Source organism: Pipra filicauda, unplaced genomic scaffold (assembly GCF_003945595.2).
Source record: "Pipra filicauda isolate LSUMZ 115617 unplaced genomic scaffold, ASM394559v2 scaffold116_size3395265_pilon, whole genome shotgun sequence".
NCBI classification, from domain to species: Eukaryota; Metazoa; Chordata; class Aves; order Passeriformes; family Pipridae; genus Pipra; species Pipra filicauda.
This window is the reverse complement of record NW_024103618.1, coordinates 1713527-1728932: the sequence shown is the minus strand read 5'-3', so window position 1 is coordinate 1728932 and position 15406 is coordinate 1713527. Positions and strand designations below refer to the sequence as shown.

The following is a 15406-nucleotide window of genomic DNA, read 5'->3' as shown; positions in this document are numbered from 1 at the left end:
GAAAATTTTGAAGGTCTAAATACATTCTTAAAACACCAAAATGTTTAAACTTTTAACTATGAATGTATCTTCATGTTTGCACCATGTGCTGTCTCTATAGTGAGCATGCAGTGCACCAGTCTGCACAAGCAATGCAGATGAACCCATCTGGTACTGATACGTCTTTGCTTTGTATCAAAATCTTTTTCTAAAAAAAATTATTTTCTAAAATGAACTGGGCCACAAATACTCAAGAAGCTTTACTGTCACTGGTCTAGTGGGAGGGACCCAAAAGGGCAGTTACTGAAAAGCTTTGATAAAAATAACTGTTAAGGGGTGCACTATTCAGACAGGCATTCAATTCACCTAACTTCGGAGATGCAAAAGTTAGGTTCCAAGTTTACCTTGAGAAACAAAGTAAGGAGAGGCACCTCAAGAATGAAATTACTCCCCTAGTAAGATGAAAGATTTTGGAGGTATTGTATCTGTCCCATGGCCTACAGAGGCTTTTTGTCTAAACTTTAGATGGCTTATGTTGGGCAAGTTAAAATCCACTCTTGAAACTGGAAACATTCCTCTTCCTTATGCATCATACAAACCAAACTTCCTTTTGCAGAAAGCAAGCCTTTAAATATAATTCCTTTATATTACTTTTCAAACCATAAAAACAAACAAACCCCACCACCACCTTGGAACATCTTCTGAACTTAAATATACTTAGGTATTTATTTCTAATATACACAGGTAATATTTTCTCTTTACTCCCTTCAGTTAAAAATCAGTGACCATTTGCTATGGTGTATGAATAAGTCAGAGCTTAAACAACGTGCATGGTGCATCCCTCCTGTGGCCCATTCAGAAACATTTACCTCCACACAACAGGGCCCAGCAGATATTATTATTACATCTAGAAACACAGAAATAATGAGTGGCTGAGGAAAAAAAAATCAAAACGCACTGAGAGCTGACATCTGCTCCTGACACCTCTCTCCAAAAGTTGAGAAACGCTAACATAGGTAAAGGCTAGAGAGTATCTCATTCTAATAAACACCACTCACTGTGTAGCAGAAGCCAACTCATGCAGATCACCTTACTTTGCAATTGGAAATACTTCAGTTGGCTCCAAAGGGTCTCCTTAAGACACCACTAAACCCTTTGATTAACAGTTGCTTCTCTCTTTGCAGTTCCCACACCAGCACACAGCACAGATATATCTAGGTGACATGCAATGCTACCTTTCCGGGCTCCCCACAAGAACTGTTCACAGATAATACTTCTGCTTGCTCACTTGTCTCCTCTCATGAATCATGCCATCTTTCACCTGTACTGAAGAATGTACAAGGTGAGCAAAGAATTACGAGTTCTATGGATACCTTCAGATGCAGTTCTCAACAAATCCATCATGACTGAGTCTGCGCCTTTTGTGTACACCACCACTTTGTTGGAGACCGGATGCCGAACCACCACTGACATCCTTTTCCGCAGTGAATCAAAAGGCAGGATATGCAGAAGCTGAAACGTTAAAGATCCCAGACCTGCAAAGTCCACAGTTACTTGATCTGGAGTCCTAGACTGTAAAACGCATTTATAAGCCCTGGCAGCGTGAACCAAAGCAGCTTCATCCGGACTCTCGGCTTCATAACATAGTTTAGGTAAGGGAGATAACTCAATAGATGACACAGCACTGTTGGGTTCACAGCCAGCTCCATTCACCATATCTAGTTCCTGAGGCACTTGGGAATTTTCTGGGCTGTCAGTATTGTGAGGTTCACCAGCCCTTTGAGCAGCTCCATCTAAAGCAGGTGAGGCCAGTTTCATTCTGAAAATAGACAGTTTTCTCACAAAACTATTGGGGCTTTCAGATGATGACTCCTTCACACTTGGAAGTGGGGAGGAACTCAGTCTCCGGACTGACAGCCTCTGGAACATTTGCCTGATATCCTCAAGCGATTTAATAGGCATCCTACCCAGTGAAGAGAGTCTCATCTGGAAAAGAATAGTTAGAAAAAGCATTTACGTTAAATTCTTCATATTTTATTATATTAAAGAAGGACAGCTTACAAACTATGTATGTTTCTTAATGAATGCAGTATTTTAAAATTTACCACAAGTTTGACTGCCTGTATTAAAGATGGGCAGTTCAACTAAACATATAAACACACGAGTACACTAAACAGCTCCTGTAAGCTGTAAAAACACTTCAGGTCTGAAAACTGGATGTGTTTCAAGTTTGATTCATGACTCTACACAATACATCTTTTTAAAACTTTCAGTAACGAAAAGAGTTAGCATGACATTGTAACTTTTAAAAGTTGTGGCAAACTGAACTGAACACTTTAATCCTTGTTCTGAATTAGAAGATATTTGTGAGGAATAAACCAACTCCATACCCCTCACAGTAACTAGCTACAAGAATTGCTAGAAACACAGTACCTTATCAATACTTTTTCAATGTTTTAAATTAAAGGTCAGTTCCTCTTTCCTCAATGTTACAAAATAATTGGCTTTCTGTTACTTAGAACAGTTAGTAAGCTGACAGCTTACAACAGAGGAACAAGGCATGCAAGGCTGACTCCTTTGTCACTGCTGTTGAAAAGCTAAGAATGAGTTACCAGAAAACATGTTCTTTTGCCACTGAAAAGCATAAATTAAGGACAGACTCTGGCTTCAGTTCTACCACCATTCCAGCAAGCTGTAATGTGTCTCCGCTCAACATCATGGAAATAGAGACAAGGAACATCGCCCCTCCCTAACGCGACACTGAAATTTGCTCTTGCCTTGAGCTCTTTCATTCATTCTCTAATTGTGAACTCAGAAACCTCGTGCCACATTGCTCTTCTCAACCTTCCTACCAGTGCTTGGAGATCTTCTACTCTGCTAGCAAGTTATTCAGAAATACCTCCGAATATTTCTGAATATTACCTGTACACTCTCACCTGTATATTTTTCTTCATCACATTTAAGGAATAGCTAACTATAAACTATGAACTCAGGTGCCTCATCCACACATGGGCCTCTAGGCTTCCTATGACACTTTCTGGGAATGCTTGGAAGCACAGTAAAATACCAGGCTTATTTATACACAGGAGGTACTTCATACCCTACAGGATATGTTTTGGGAATGTCTCCAGCCATCATTGTAGGTTCACTGCCTAGATAGACACAAAAATCTAGTCCTTCACGTGCCATTAATATTTTTTTCAAAAGACAAAGTCAACAAATGGAAATCACCAAAGAATGGGGGAAGGAAATCGAAGCTGAACTTGAGAATTATCCTGCAACACAGTCAAAACTGGTAAAAAATGGGGTTATGAAAATCCCACCCTGAAAAAAAACCAAAGATTTGAAAAAAATAGTAGTATCTTTAAATATAAAGTTAGATTGTGTGCTCTGAAAACAACGAGTAGTCACTCCAGATTACTGAAGCAGGACAATCTAGCAAATGCACCGTCAATTCAAGGTGAGACCAGTTTATGTCACAATGTAAAGCATTTTTTCTTCAGATTAATATACTTAAAAAATTGATCTTCATATTTTTGTTGAAGCTCTATTTGAATAGTCAGGGAACAGGGAAGAGTGTTCTTAGTTCCAGTATTCTGGGAATCTCCTGAGATTATTCCTATCTTTCAGCCAAGAGTAACCTATTTGTAAAGGTAGCCTAAGTGTTGGTGTATTCTTAAAGGAAGCTATGCCCATATCTAGGAAAAAAACCCAGATTATAGAAAAAAGTTACAATGGCAATTCAATCTCAAAATTTGTCTTGTAAAAGTTATGAACAGTCTATACACAGAAACAAAAAGATGGAAGCCAAGTTACCAACATTGTTTTATACATTAACTCATTGCACTCTGTAACTTTACAGTAATTCCCTTCTTTTTCTAACAGGGCAAACTAAGAGGATAAAAGGATAATTTTTTTATTGTCAGTTAATTGTTTTCTTCCTTTTGTAATCAAACCAAAATGGAGCTTGGTTATTTGTAAATATGGCCAAATAGCCAAAAGTGAAGCCTTCTTACCTTCTGACGTGGCTGATGGGGGACTGAAACCACAACAGTATTACAGATTGCCAGAGCAAGAAAGAAGTCAGTGATATACATTGTCTCCAAAGATAACTTGCTGCTAGCTTCTTCTGACTTTTGATAGGAATGAAAAGAAATTTGACTGAACTTCTCCAGCAGCTGTGTGTCTGGTATAACATCTGTTTCCTATTATGAAATAAACAATGTCCAATAGGTTATAAAATTAATCTCAGTCTCTGAAGATTAAATCAGTTACAGAAGAATGAACAAACAACTTCCCTCCCGTGCTAAGTTAGGAAACAGAGAAACACTTTGGCGCTTTCACTGCCTTATGCTAGTCTATTGAAAATGGAAAACTTCATGCCCAAAGAGGTAAACAGTAAGGTCTTAGTTTACAGACACTTCTACAGAGATTAAGTATGATGAATACTATTTAGACACCTTCAGGTACAGAAGCAGAGTTTTTGCCTCTCATAACCTCAAATAAATATTGATCATCTAGATATTTCCTATTAAAAACAAAAGAAAATTCTAGAAACTTCTTAAAATAAAAGAACAAACTGTTATTAAGATGAAGTTGGCAATTTCATCTGGAGTGGTCATGGACTCACAGCAGCAAGAACCAAAGCATACACCTTCATGATTCAATGAGTATCTGCAATGTCAGGTGCAAATAGGATGCTGCCAAGCCATCATGACAGGCTCTGATTTTGAGGGGAGAGAGAGGGGATTTCTTAAATGACAAGTACTCTTGATCAAATGAGGGTAAAAAGATAATCCCTAATGAGTTACTTCAGAAATTTAGCATCAAACCCAACAGCTTTTACTTACAATGGGACTGCTGAAAGCCATGTGTCCTGAGTGGGGACCATCACCTGCTCCATCTTCCCTTATGAATGCAGGGTAACTACCAGACAACTGGTTCAAAGACTTTCTGTTCAAAGGTTCACACACAGCTCTGCAGTTGTGCCTCTGCCATTTTGACATATGTGTTGCAGAGCCACACTGACAATCAACCGAATCCTCATGCTCTGAATCCATCTCTTGATAGGATTCCAACCTCTTTGCTAAGAAAGGGAAACAAAATTATTGTTCCATGAGCAAAAAGAAACTTGTCTAAAACACTGCCTAAAGGTTCAGGAACCGAAATTTTAAAATAAGGAATTTAATATATAGTTAAGAATAATCCACCATTAATCTACAACCTGTAAGAAGCCATCAATCACACTGACTTCCTGTTTGGGACACTGCACTTCGAGAGCACTATTCCACTGGACCGAATCCAGAAGAGGAAGCAAGAATGATGAGGTTTCTAGACAATGTGTCACATGGAAACAATAAAATTACCTGGAGTTACACAGTCTTCAGAAGGGCACACTGATGGGAAACAAATAATAGTCTTCAAGTGAAGGGCAACTGCACCACAGATATAAATGCGGTTCTATGCCCCACGAATCTAGATAGGAAGGTCAGTGCTGTAAAGAACCACTATAGCAACTGGAAACACTCCTATGCTATCATGTGCTTGATCAAGAACATACCCCAGTGTTTACACTGGAGCTCTCAAATAGTGTTTGATGACATGTCACAAGTTGAAATCTGAATCCAGAAAGCACTGGATCAGTGTACACTATTCAGGTTTCAACGTTTTACCTCTCACTGTGAAAACAGCATGCAATGAGCATACACTAACAGTTCAGTACCTAAAATCCACAGACAGCATGGAAAAATTGTTTTGAGGACTGTGTGTTGCGTATTTATTTCATTGAAGTATGAATACAAACAATGGCATCCTAGGAAAAACAAAACATTAACACACAGACTTATCCAGCAACACCTCTAATTCCCTATTTCTTTCTTATTTCAAGTGGTAGCTACTGTACAGGAAAAAGTGAAAACTGTAATATTATTCTGTTTTATGTAAACATAAAACCTATCCACAGTTCAGTCCCCAGCTCTGTTGCTCAAAATGAGATGGAAATAGGTTTGTTATGTCACTTGTGAGTCCTTTTCCTCCTAGCAAAGCACAGGACCTTAGCTATGTTCCAGAAATGAGGTACCAGATTTGCTACCCTGTTAGGTTTTCCATATTTTCTGTTGTCTTCTGTTTCTGGAACATAAATGAAAGAATCCTCTCATCTTGCCATTCTGATGAGCCAAGGAAAGCAGAGAGACCAGAGCTTACACCTCCCTTGGGAGGCCATCTCCCTATTGTCAACATGAAATTAGTAATGTAATTCTTTCAAAAAACAGATAGATGGGAATGTAACAAACTGTGGCTCTCCACAACTACCAAATACAATATCCCATATGAGGCATTGATACCTTTTACTAGAAAGCAACACCAGTGACTTATTTTGCAGAGGCAGGTTTGGACAACATGCCCATTCCATTATGCTTCTAGGCTGTTGAGAAGAACTGCATGCTCTGTCTGAAGTAACATGTGGCACCTCTTGTAAAACCACACTGCTCTACTGCCATGGTGCAAGAGGCACGTGTTACTTTAGAGAGAACACTGCATGGGGGCACCTATGTGGAGGACTATATACTGAATCACAGGCATTGCTGTTGTGTGCTTCCCTCATGTGCTCCCATTACCCTGGGTCATAGATATAAACAGAGATAAATGTCCAGACTAGGTGGCTTGTATGCAAAAGACTGTACTGTGTTGCACTGCAACTCTTACCATGTGTAGCAGGAGCCTTGCAAGCAGCAGCTCTATGCAACTGAACAAATACAAAGCAGGGCTAAACCACAGGACCTACCAAGGTTTCATAAAGTGATTTTCAGGGCTCATATAATTTCTAATTTGTTAGGAAGAAACCTAAGCTTATTCTCCAGGAAAAAACCAGGGTGCAGGAGGAAATAATTATGAACATAACTAACACACTAATAATTTTGGAAGATAACTCTATGTGAACTACATAGAGAAGCACATGTAGACATACTTTTCCTGGCACACTGAGACCTGAATCAGCTACAGTTGCATCATTCACACTACTGCTTGGTTTCTCTTCTGAAATACTTTTCCTTCCTATAGGAAATGCTCTGAAAATACATTCTACTTCTTATCTAAGTTGTTCATTCACCAAGTTTGAGACTTAAAAATATTTTTTTCTCACTTTGCTGTAGTCATCCTTCCCACTACAATCATGCAAAGCTAAAGAATTATCTGGACAGCCACACCACGACATTTTCAAAATATGTGCAGAAATTGCTGTAAAATTTGTTTGCAACCATCTGGTCCTGTGACAAAAGGAGGGCTGAACTGATTCACTGCTGTGGCCAGCAGGGTGTGCCTTTTGCTCGCAGTTGTGAGCAGCTCTATCTGGCAGCAAACCCACCAATACCACAAAGGGGGTTTAATACACAGCTGTGCTTCACATGTCCACCTGTCAGCACCTCCCCTTTGATCTCATATGGAATGCTTGCATTGCCCACAAGCAAAAGAGCAAAGGTCTGCAGCCGCTAGTACTTACACATGGTAACCGCAATAAAAACTTTGTGGTTTTATATAATTAATAAAATAGCTAATTAAATAATTCGTGTCACTCTGCCCAGTTTTCTTTTGTGTCTGGAGTTGTATCTTCTCCTGGCTCCCATAAGGCTTCAAGCTGGCTCTCATGCTATGTATACTGAAAGATGGTACAATTTTAGACAATAAGATAGCAACTATCTGTTAACACCACCTGGTAACTTTTTGGCTAACAATAAACAGGTGTGTGTAAGATATAAGTAAGAATACAACAGTCATTTTTGATGGAGGTACTTATCTTTGCAGCATTAACACACATATGGACACACGTGATTGACCTGTACCTTAAAATTACTGTTAAGTAATGTATTAATACTGTTAAGCATGTAATTCATTTATGTTACTGTATCCTCAAGGGCAAAAGTATGTTGAATTGCAGCCTTAAGATATACTATATAAAGCTGGTACACTGCTATGTCAGTCAACAGTATGTTTAAACCCTAAAATGCTACTTAAGCACTGGCACTCTAGTTGGGGGAAAAAAAAAAAGATAGGAAAGACTAGATGGGCAATTTTCCAGTGTTCTGGGTTCTGAATATTTCAAGGAGAGAAACAAAACATAGTAGTCATGATTTCTTCCAGAGCAAGTAAAGGATATTACATTCATGGTATCAAAATGGTATCATGTTGGAAAAATGACCCATGTGAACACAGGTTTAGTGTCTTACCATTTTCCTCATGGCAATACTCCTGTCCTGCAATGCTGCATCTCCGAAAAACCATTTTATTTTCAGTGAGGGTTCCAGTCTTGTCAGAGAAGATATATTGAATCTGGCCAAGGTCTTCAGCAATATTCAGTGCTCGACACTGAATAGTTGAATCTGTTTTCTCATGGTAAAAATCAATGTCATTCTGTATTAAATAGATCTGTCCCAATTTGACAATTTCAATTGAAACATAGAGAGAAACTGGGATCAAGACCTGCCAAAATAAAACATGGAGATTAAATAAAACCAAAGTCTTTGGCCAGTTACAAATATAAAGCAGCTCTACTGAAGACGAAGAGTTACTCAAGGGTATAAATGAGATCAGAATATGACCCATGTTCAAAGCAGACTAAAGTTACCTGTAATAAAATTATCATCGTCCAGAACATATAGAACCCTGCTAATATTGGAGGAACCGATTTCCCATCTGGCTTGGGGATGTTCATAAAAGGTATTTCCGAATACCTAGTTAACCAAATTCCATGGCCTTGAAAACAAGAACAAGATAAAGTGAGTCAGTTGTATGTAAACTGTATCACAGTTCAGGGTCGTTGTGGTACCTGTTACACTCTGCAGTCCTTTCTAGGCTTTTAAACTACCATTTTCTTTCTTATTTTTTTCTTCAACAGGAACCCAAATATCAATGCATAGAAGAAATACCTTACATGCATTTCTATCAACAGCACATCTATACAGCATATCTCAGAACTAAGGAAATAGTAACTACACTTCACAAACACTTCTTTTCCCCAAAAAACCCCCTCTGGCAATTAATTGCTATCCTTGCTTGTTCAGGTTTTAGTCTACCTGTGAACATGTCATCATTATTAAGTATAGTCTAAAGAAGTATTTTTAAACATATTTTAAACACCTTTATGATCTGTCAGAAAAGTTAGTATGTTTAGATACACTCAAGGTCACCATTTAATCAATCCCTAAAATATCAGATAATTACAACTCTAGTCACGCTAGGTCTCACCTCAATGTGTACATCACACATTATCTGAAAAATACCAAGAGAAAGTAGGAGTTCTGCAGAGCAGTAGTGAGAGAAAAGAGAAATCAACCAGAGAAACAGGTTCCAGACCTAAGAACTCACATCAGAAATATACTTCTTGACCACATCCCAGATTAAATATGACAACATGAAATAAAACCTGGCAGCATCCCCAATTTTTAGGGAATTACACATGGATAAAGACTGACAAAATGAATCAACTCCAAAATAAAACACTAAGCTGAAAGAGGAAAATAGTAGGAGTCTGGTGATTCTCACTTACCCATTGCTCCAGTTAAACACATCAAAATTAGAAGTAGAACACACCAAAGAATATCAGTGTTCACTTTTCTTTCCAATTTACTGCGCTTGTAATGAGGGCCGTTGTTATTCAGCATGGCTTTGGTTTCATGACCTGCAACCAAAAAACAGGTTGAAATTCTCTGATGACAGGTATCAGAACCACAAGTGCTTTATATTTCTAAAGCTCTGGGAAACAGAATATTTCTATTGACAAATATTTGAACAGTGATTATAAATACGAACAAATTAATTTCTTATACAATGCATGAATTTTGTTGTGAAGAAAACTGAACAAGCTAAATCAAAATCTGTCATGTGTACATTACCTTTTGTCACTAATGTTCCTTCCTATAGAAACAACCTCATTCTTGATCCCTCTATATTATTTCTAGTGTTTTCTACAAAATCCTACACCTCTGTTACAACTATCTGGCTGGATACATCATACTGATTAGTTTAAAAACCTCTGTCTTTGATGCAGAACACTGAAGAACAGCAGTAGCTTCAGTTTCAGATAAGAAAAAAATCCTAAGCAAGCCAAGCATTTCCACGTTCACTTCAAAACCTGGGTTTACCATTGCAACTAATAGTTAAGGACAAGGGCCTGTTCACACACAACAGGTCTGTTCTTCCAGTAATAATTAGGCATATCAGTTTTTTACATTGTTAAATCAGAAGCAAACTTCCCCCAGACATGAGTTCTTAACATTTCTAGCTACAGCTGCCTTTTGCTGGATTCAAGCTTTTACTCTTCCAATTCCACTTTGCACGATACTGTTTTTTAGGGCACATAACCATCTTGTGTGCAAGGCAATCTGTGAAAGCCAGGGTGGTTCACTAACCTGCATAAACCACTATGCCTACAACAGCTTCTGTGTTTCTTACTGTGCATCCTCGCAGGAGTAAGTTTTCCTTGCTGAGAGCCACTCGATCCTTGTTTGAATGCTCACTGTAAAAAAAAGCACATCACATCAGCTGTAGGACTCCAGCAGTTACAGTCAGGCTTTTCAAAACCACTGGGGAGTAGATTTCCCAAAGAAGCTGCTAGTCACTGACCCCCATTCTGACATTACTGATAGGACTTTTCAAAAGAATGGAGTAACATGCAAGCAGATCACCCTTGAAAATCCAAGTATGAAGGCACTGCATTACAATTTTCTTGTGTTTATAAGCCCAGAATTTGCCAGCTGTCATATGAGAAGTAGGCAACACTATTGAAAAGAGATCCAAGACAAACACTGGAAGTTTGAAACCCTATAACTTCTACTTGGATTACCAGTATCAGAAAAAATTTGGAGAAAATAGAAAATATGTTTAAAATTCCATTTTAAACATATTGAGAGCATCACCACTCCTGTGGTATACTTTCAGTGCAGGCAGGCCCACTGTAAAGGTGCTTCCTCAAACTAAGATTTATATATATTTATTTATCTTCTCAAATATCTAATGTGTCAGTATGCAAAGGGAAGAATATAGACATAACTCTCAAATCCTGAAAATCAGTTACCCCATAAAACAGCACTTTGTTTTCCTACTGTCTACAGAAAATCATAAACCTGTAAGAATCATAGAATGGCTGGGGTTGGAAGAGACCTTAGAGATCATCTAGTTCCTTAAGGTTCCTTCCAACTCTAACCCTGAAGAAAAACCCTAACCCTAATCATGAACTAAACCTGACAAAAAAACTACAGCTAGGCACACTGGTGAAAAGGAGTTTTATCAAGTGATTGATGGTTAAAGAAAACAAATCAGAGCAGGAAGGGAAGCCAGTCCTTTTGATTTCCAATTCTGAGCAATGCAGTTTTGCAATCAGGCCATGCTCCAGATCAAATACTGTAGAGGTCACACATTATGAAGGGTAGATTTGAAACAGCTATTTCAAGTATGAAATACACAACTGCAAAACAGCCTGAACTAAGATGTTAAAAATATTCAATAGAAAATAAAAAGCATCAGTTCACAATCTGCTGCTCAGAAAACCCCTCTGGAGCTCTATCTGTTGGGCTGCACTCAGAAAGGTAGTAGTGCAAACTGATTTCTATCTATATTGTTATTTTTTAAAGCAAACATTACAAACTCTCTGAAAATTAGTAAGAATGACAAAGCAAAAGACAGTAGTTTAAAGAGCCATCAAGCATACTTACACAAAGCCTCGGAATCGACTGAGGTTGTTGTTAGGACTTTCACACTCTATTCTACTGGAAAATTCCTCTGGATCAATTTCAGAGACCTAAAGCCACAGGAACAAAAAAAACCTCCAAAACCAGAACTCAGACAAAATGAGACAGAACTTAAAAACATCATAAACTCATAGGTTCAGATATTGCTATCTTTGAAACTGTAGGTTGTGGGTGGTGTTGATGGTCTCCTACCCTCCATAAATCACTTACAAATCATAGAACGACTTTCTAGTAAATATCAAGCCCTGACAAGTATCAGTTGCATTGCTGATATTCTGAGAGCACTGGAAAGGAGAAAATGGGTGGAAGAGTAAGGAAGAAGAAAACAACAAAATCAATAAGAACATCTAAAAGGAAGAGATTTCCCATAGGTTTTTTTCATTATATGGAAAATAAAAGAAAAAGAAGAGGCACTGTCTTCTCTGCAAGCAGTATTTCTTGCACACAGGCATTTTTTTCCTAGTACCACGACCAGGATGCTATTTGTGCTAACACAAAGAAAGCAGGTACAACTTTGTAATGATGTTTGAGACTTACGAGTACCAAAGAAAAGGCTGTTATGAAAGGCCAGAGGTACACGTTAATGAGAAAAGCCAAGCAAAACAAAATCCTGTATTAGTAAGAATGAAGCGTGACAAGATGTAAGAGAAAAGCCAAAAGGTCTTATTTTTGGAATTACCTGCTGTTGCAATTTAATTTCAGTTAATGGCATATGACTATGCCTCTAGTCTCCAGTATAACACAGGCTAGCCACGGGTATAACTGAGTCATTTCCAAACTGAGTACCTGCCACTAACTCTTTGGAAAGAACTCTTTGGAAGTTCTACTGTTTAGAAAAAACAAATACACAATTCAAAGTTTCAAACTCCCAGGTATAATTCTCTGATTCACAGGTGTTACTGAATACATCTGCATAATTACAGGTTTCTGAGAAGGCTGTACCCCCACAACCATGTGGTTTCACACTGGCAGAATAGCAACTGTGAGCTTAAAACACGACCCTGTAAGTAGAATTTGAAACTCAGAAGACATCATATTATTAGCAAGTACTTTGTTGGCTTGCTAAAAAAATTTTTACTATGTTTTTCTGTATTGATGTATTGCACTGTATTAACCTGAAGTTGATTAACTCTCATGGACAGCACATCATGCCTTTGTTATTACCAGACTCACTAAGTAACGGGACTTAGAGACAACTTCTCACTTCCTCACCACTGTTGAAAATTCAGAGGCAGTTCAGGTAATTTTAACTCCAGAGGACTAATCAGTCTGTTGTTATGGAGACAGCACTGAGTCTCCTCGCTATTGTTTTCAGCATGGTGTTTCAGCAGCAGAACTCAGTACCAAGTGTGCTGAAGACTGCAGAAATGACACGATTCTTTCATCTTTTGATATTGTCCCCTTCCTATTGTGCCAGTCTCCAACATTTTGACTGCTAGGTATAACATTAAAGTACTGTATGGAGTAACAATATATTTGAAATACAAAAAAACAGTGAAAGAGAAGATAATATCTGCTCTTCTTTTTAGGTCTTTATACAGCACAGAAGTCCCCTCTAAAAAACTCAAATTTCTCACCCACAGCATGCTATGCACCATACTTGACTTCTTGACATTTACCTGAATAGGTAATTTCACCGGCTTGCATTACTTCAAATAGATCTGTCTTTCTCAGGGTTAGGTGAACACATAAATATTTTTTCCAGTAACAAATTATAACTGTTACCAAATAACTTTGTTTTCAGATGCGGACTGCTGAGCTATCATGAATTAGGCAATGTAGAGGGCTCAGTTGATTGGGTTTTTTTAATTGACCATCTGTCTTGTCAACTTTCTTAGGTGACTAGAAACACACAACTATCACCTGCTCTGCATATCCTTTCACCACCTGTCTCTGCTTCAGATTGGTTTCTCCATCAAGGCCTGCTGTTTCAATGTAACAGATCCCATCCAGGTCACTGGAATATAACAGCACCATGTCAGCAGGAATGATTTCATTACGTGAAAGTCGGACGAAGTCTCCAACATTGACATTTTTCCAGCATTCATCTATGTATTTCTTCTCCTTCCTGAAATACACAGAAGAACAGTGACTTTTTACAAATGCATAATCTAATCTGAAAGTTCAGACAAACACACTGGAACTAGAAAATGTCTCAACTATTTATGCTTCCAACCATTAAAAATCTCTGATAGGATAGTGCATTCAGCTCAAGCTGAATATAATTACAAAGAATCAACTCTGGAGTCCAAGCCATTTTTCTGGGAATTACATTCAAGACACCCTCTGAGAATTATTTTAGCTCTATTTAAAATTCAACACACTTGCTTCCTATATATTCATCATTCCAAGAAAGGAAACAGTGTTTTCAGTATTTCTCTTTGGGCCTTCACTTTTTCTTGCAATTATGCAACAAGAACAGCCTATTCTCTTCCGATAAGGCCTTTCAAAAATGTCTGTCTCCCAAAATAACAAATATTTACCAGTAAGGAAAGAATATTCAGCAACAACTTCACTGATGCTCTGAATATAAATATTTGTATTTACAGAATTTTAAAGTATTTTTTTTTTGTTAATTTTTGAATGTAAGGTTCAAGGCCAGATTGGATGGGATTTTGAGCAAACTGGTCTAGTGGAAGGTGTCCCTGCCCATGGCAAGGAGGTAGAACTAGATGATCTCTAAGGTCCCTTCAACCATTCTATGATTCTGTGAAGGTAATACTCTGTAAGACTCTGTAATACTCAGTGAAGTCAATAAAAGCTCATGCTTGTCAGTATTGAGTTGAAATTCTTTATTAGTATGAAATATCCAGGCATGAAGTAAGTAAGTTTGAACCGTTTTCAACATTCCATTTATAGCTGCTGTTGTGTTCTCAGCTGAGATTAAGAATTTTCCTTTAATGTATAATCACAGCAGTTCATTGCAAACACAGTGAAGTTTAGACCGGTAAACAGGATGCAGGGTAAAAAGCAACAAAGAGTGCTTGAGGAGCTAGCCAGAGGCACACAGCAGCAGGCTAATGCAATGTGGGTGGATGAAACACACCTACAGTGACTGCTACAAGGACTGCACAGGTCTGGAGTAGGTTTTTGTAAAAACTATTACTGCCCTCAGTGACTGCTTTGTTTCCTGCCTTGCATGGACTAACCCAACAGCAATGTTTAAAGAGAGGAGTATGTACTCTCCACAGTCTTCATTTCTCAGTCATCCAGACTGGTGTATGGTTTGGGCTGCATTTTCTATTCAAACAGAAACAGACACTCCTAATGACAAAGAAAATATCAGAAAAACATTTCCTGTATTGAGCTTTGCACCCGTACTTTTCAGACCTGCATTATCTGATAGTATCCCTTAGAAAATACCTGTCTACAAACAGATGGCACAAGGCCCACACATTTAACCACTGTAATGATGACAGTTTCTCCACTGAAGATAAGGAGGTGTTTATATTGCTTTCAAAGTGCAAACAAAGCAAAACCAGGAAGCAATAAAAGCTGACAAAAATTAAAGTGATATAATGCACAACTGTTTTCTCCTTAAGATGCTCATCACTAGTCTTCTACGCAGATGGAACGCTGGCACAATGGAAAGCATGTAAAACTTAAAGCTACAGCCATGTCTATCAGAAGATGGATGGATTAAAAAAACTGCAGGAATCAACTTTTCATACATCTCTACTGAAATA

General features: G+C 38.1%; 1 protein-coding gene across 2 annotated transcripts in view; it reads right to left on the bottom strand.

Moving 5' to 3' along the window:
* The window catches only part of ATP10D (ATPase phospholipid transporting 10D (putative)), a 50834-nt gene that overhangs the window by 21069 nt on the left and 14359 nt on the right, over positions 1 to 15406 (bottom strand). For both annotated transcript variants that reach the window (XM_027717706.2, XM_027717707.2), the window contains 9 exons: positions 13584 to 13788; positions 11685 to 11770; positions 10383 to 10489; positions 9521 to 9652; positions 8600 to 8727; positions 8202 to 8454; positions 4830 to 5065; positions 3996 to 4184; positions 1353 to 1965 (listed from right to left, as the gene is read on the bottom strand). In XM_027717706.2, the coding sequence (XP_027573507.2) occupies positions 1353 to 1965; positions 3996 to 4184; positions 4830 to 5065; positions 8202 to 8454; positions 8600 to 8727; positions 9521 to 9652; positions 10383 to 10489; positions 11685 to 11770; positions 13584 to 13788 (1949 nt within the window). The remainder of the gene's footprint in view (positions 1 to 1352; positions 1966 to 3995; positions 4185 to 4829; positions 5066 to 8201; positions 8455 to 8599; positions 8728 to 9520; positions 9653 to 10382; positions 10490 to 11684; positions 11771 to 13583; positions 13789 to 15406) is intronic.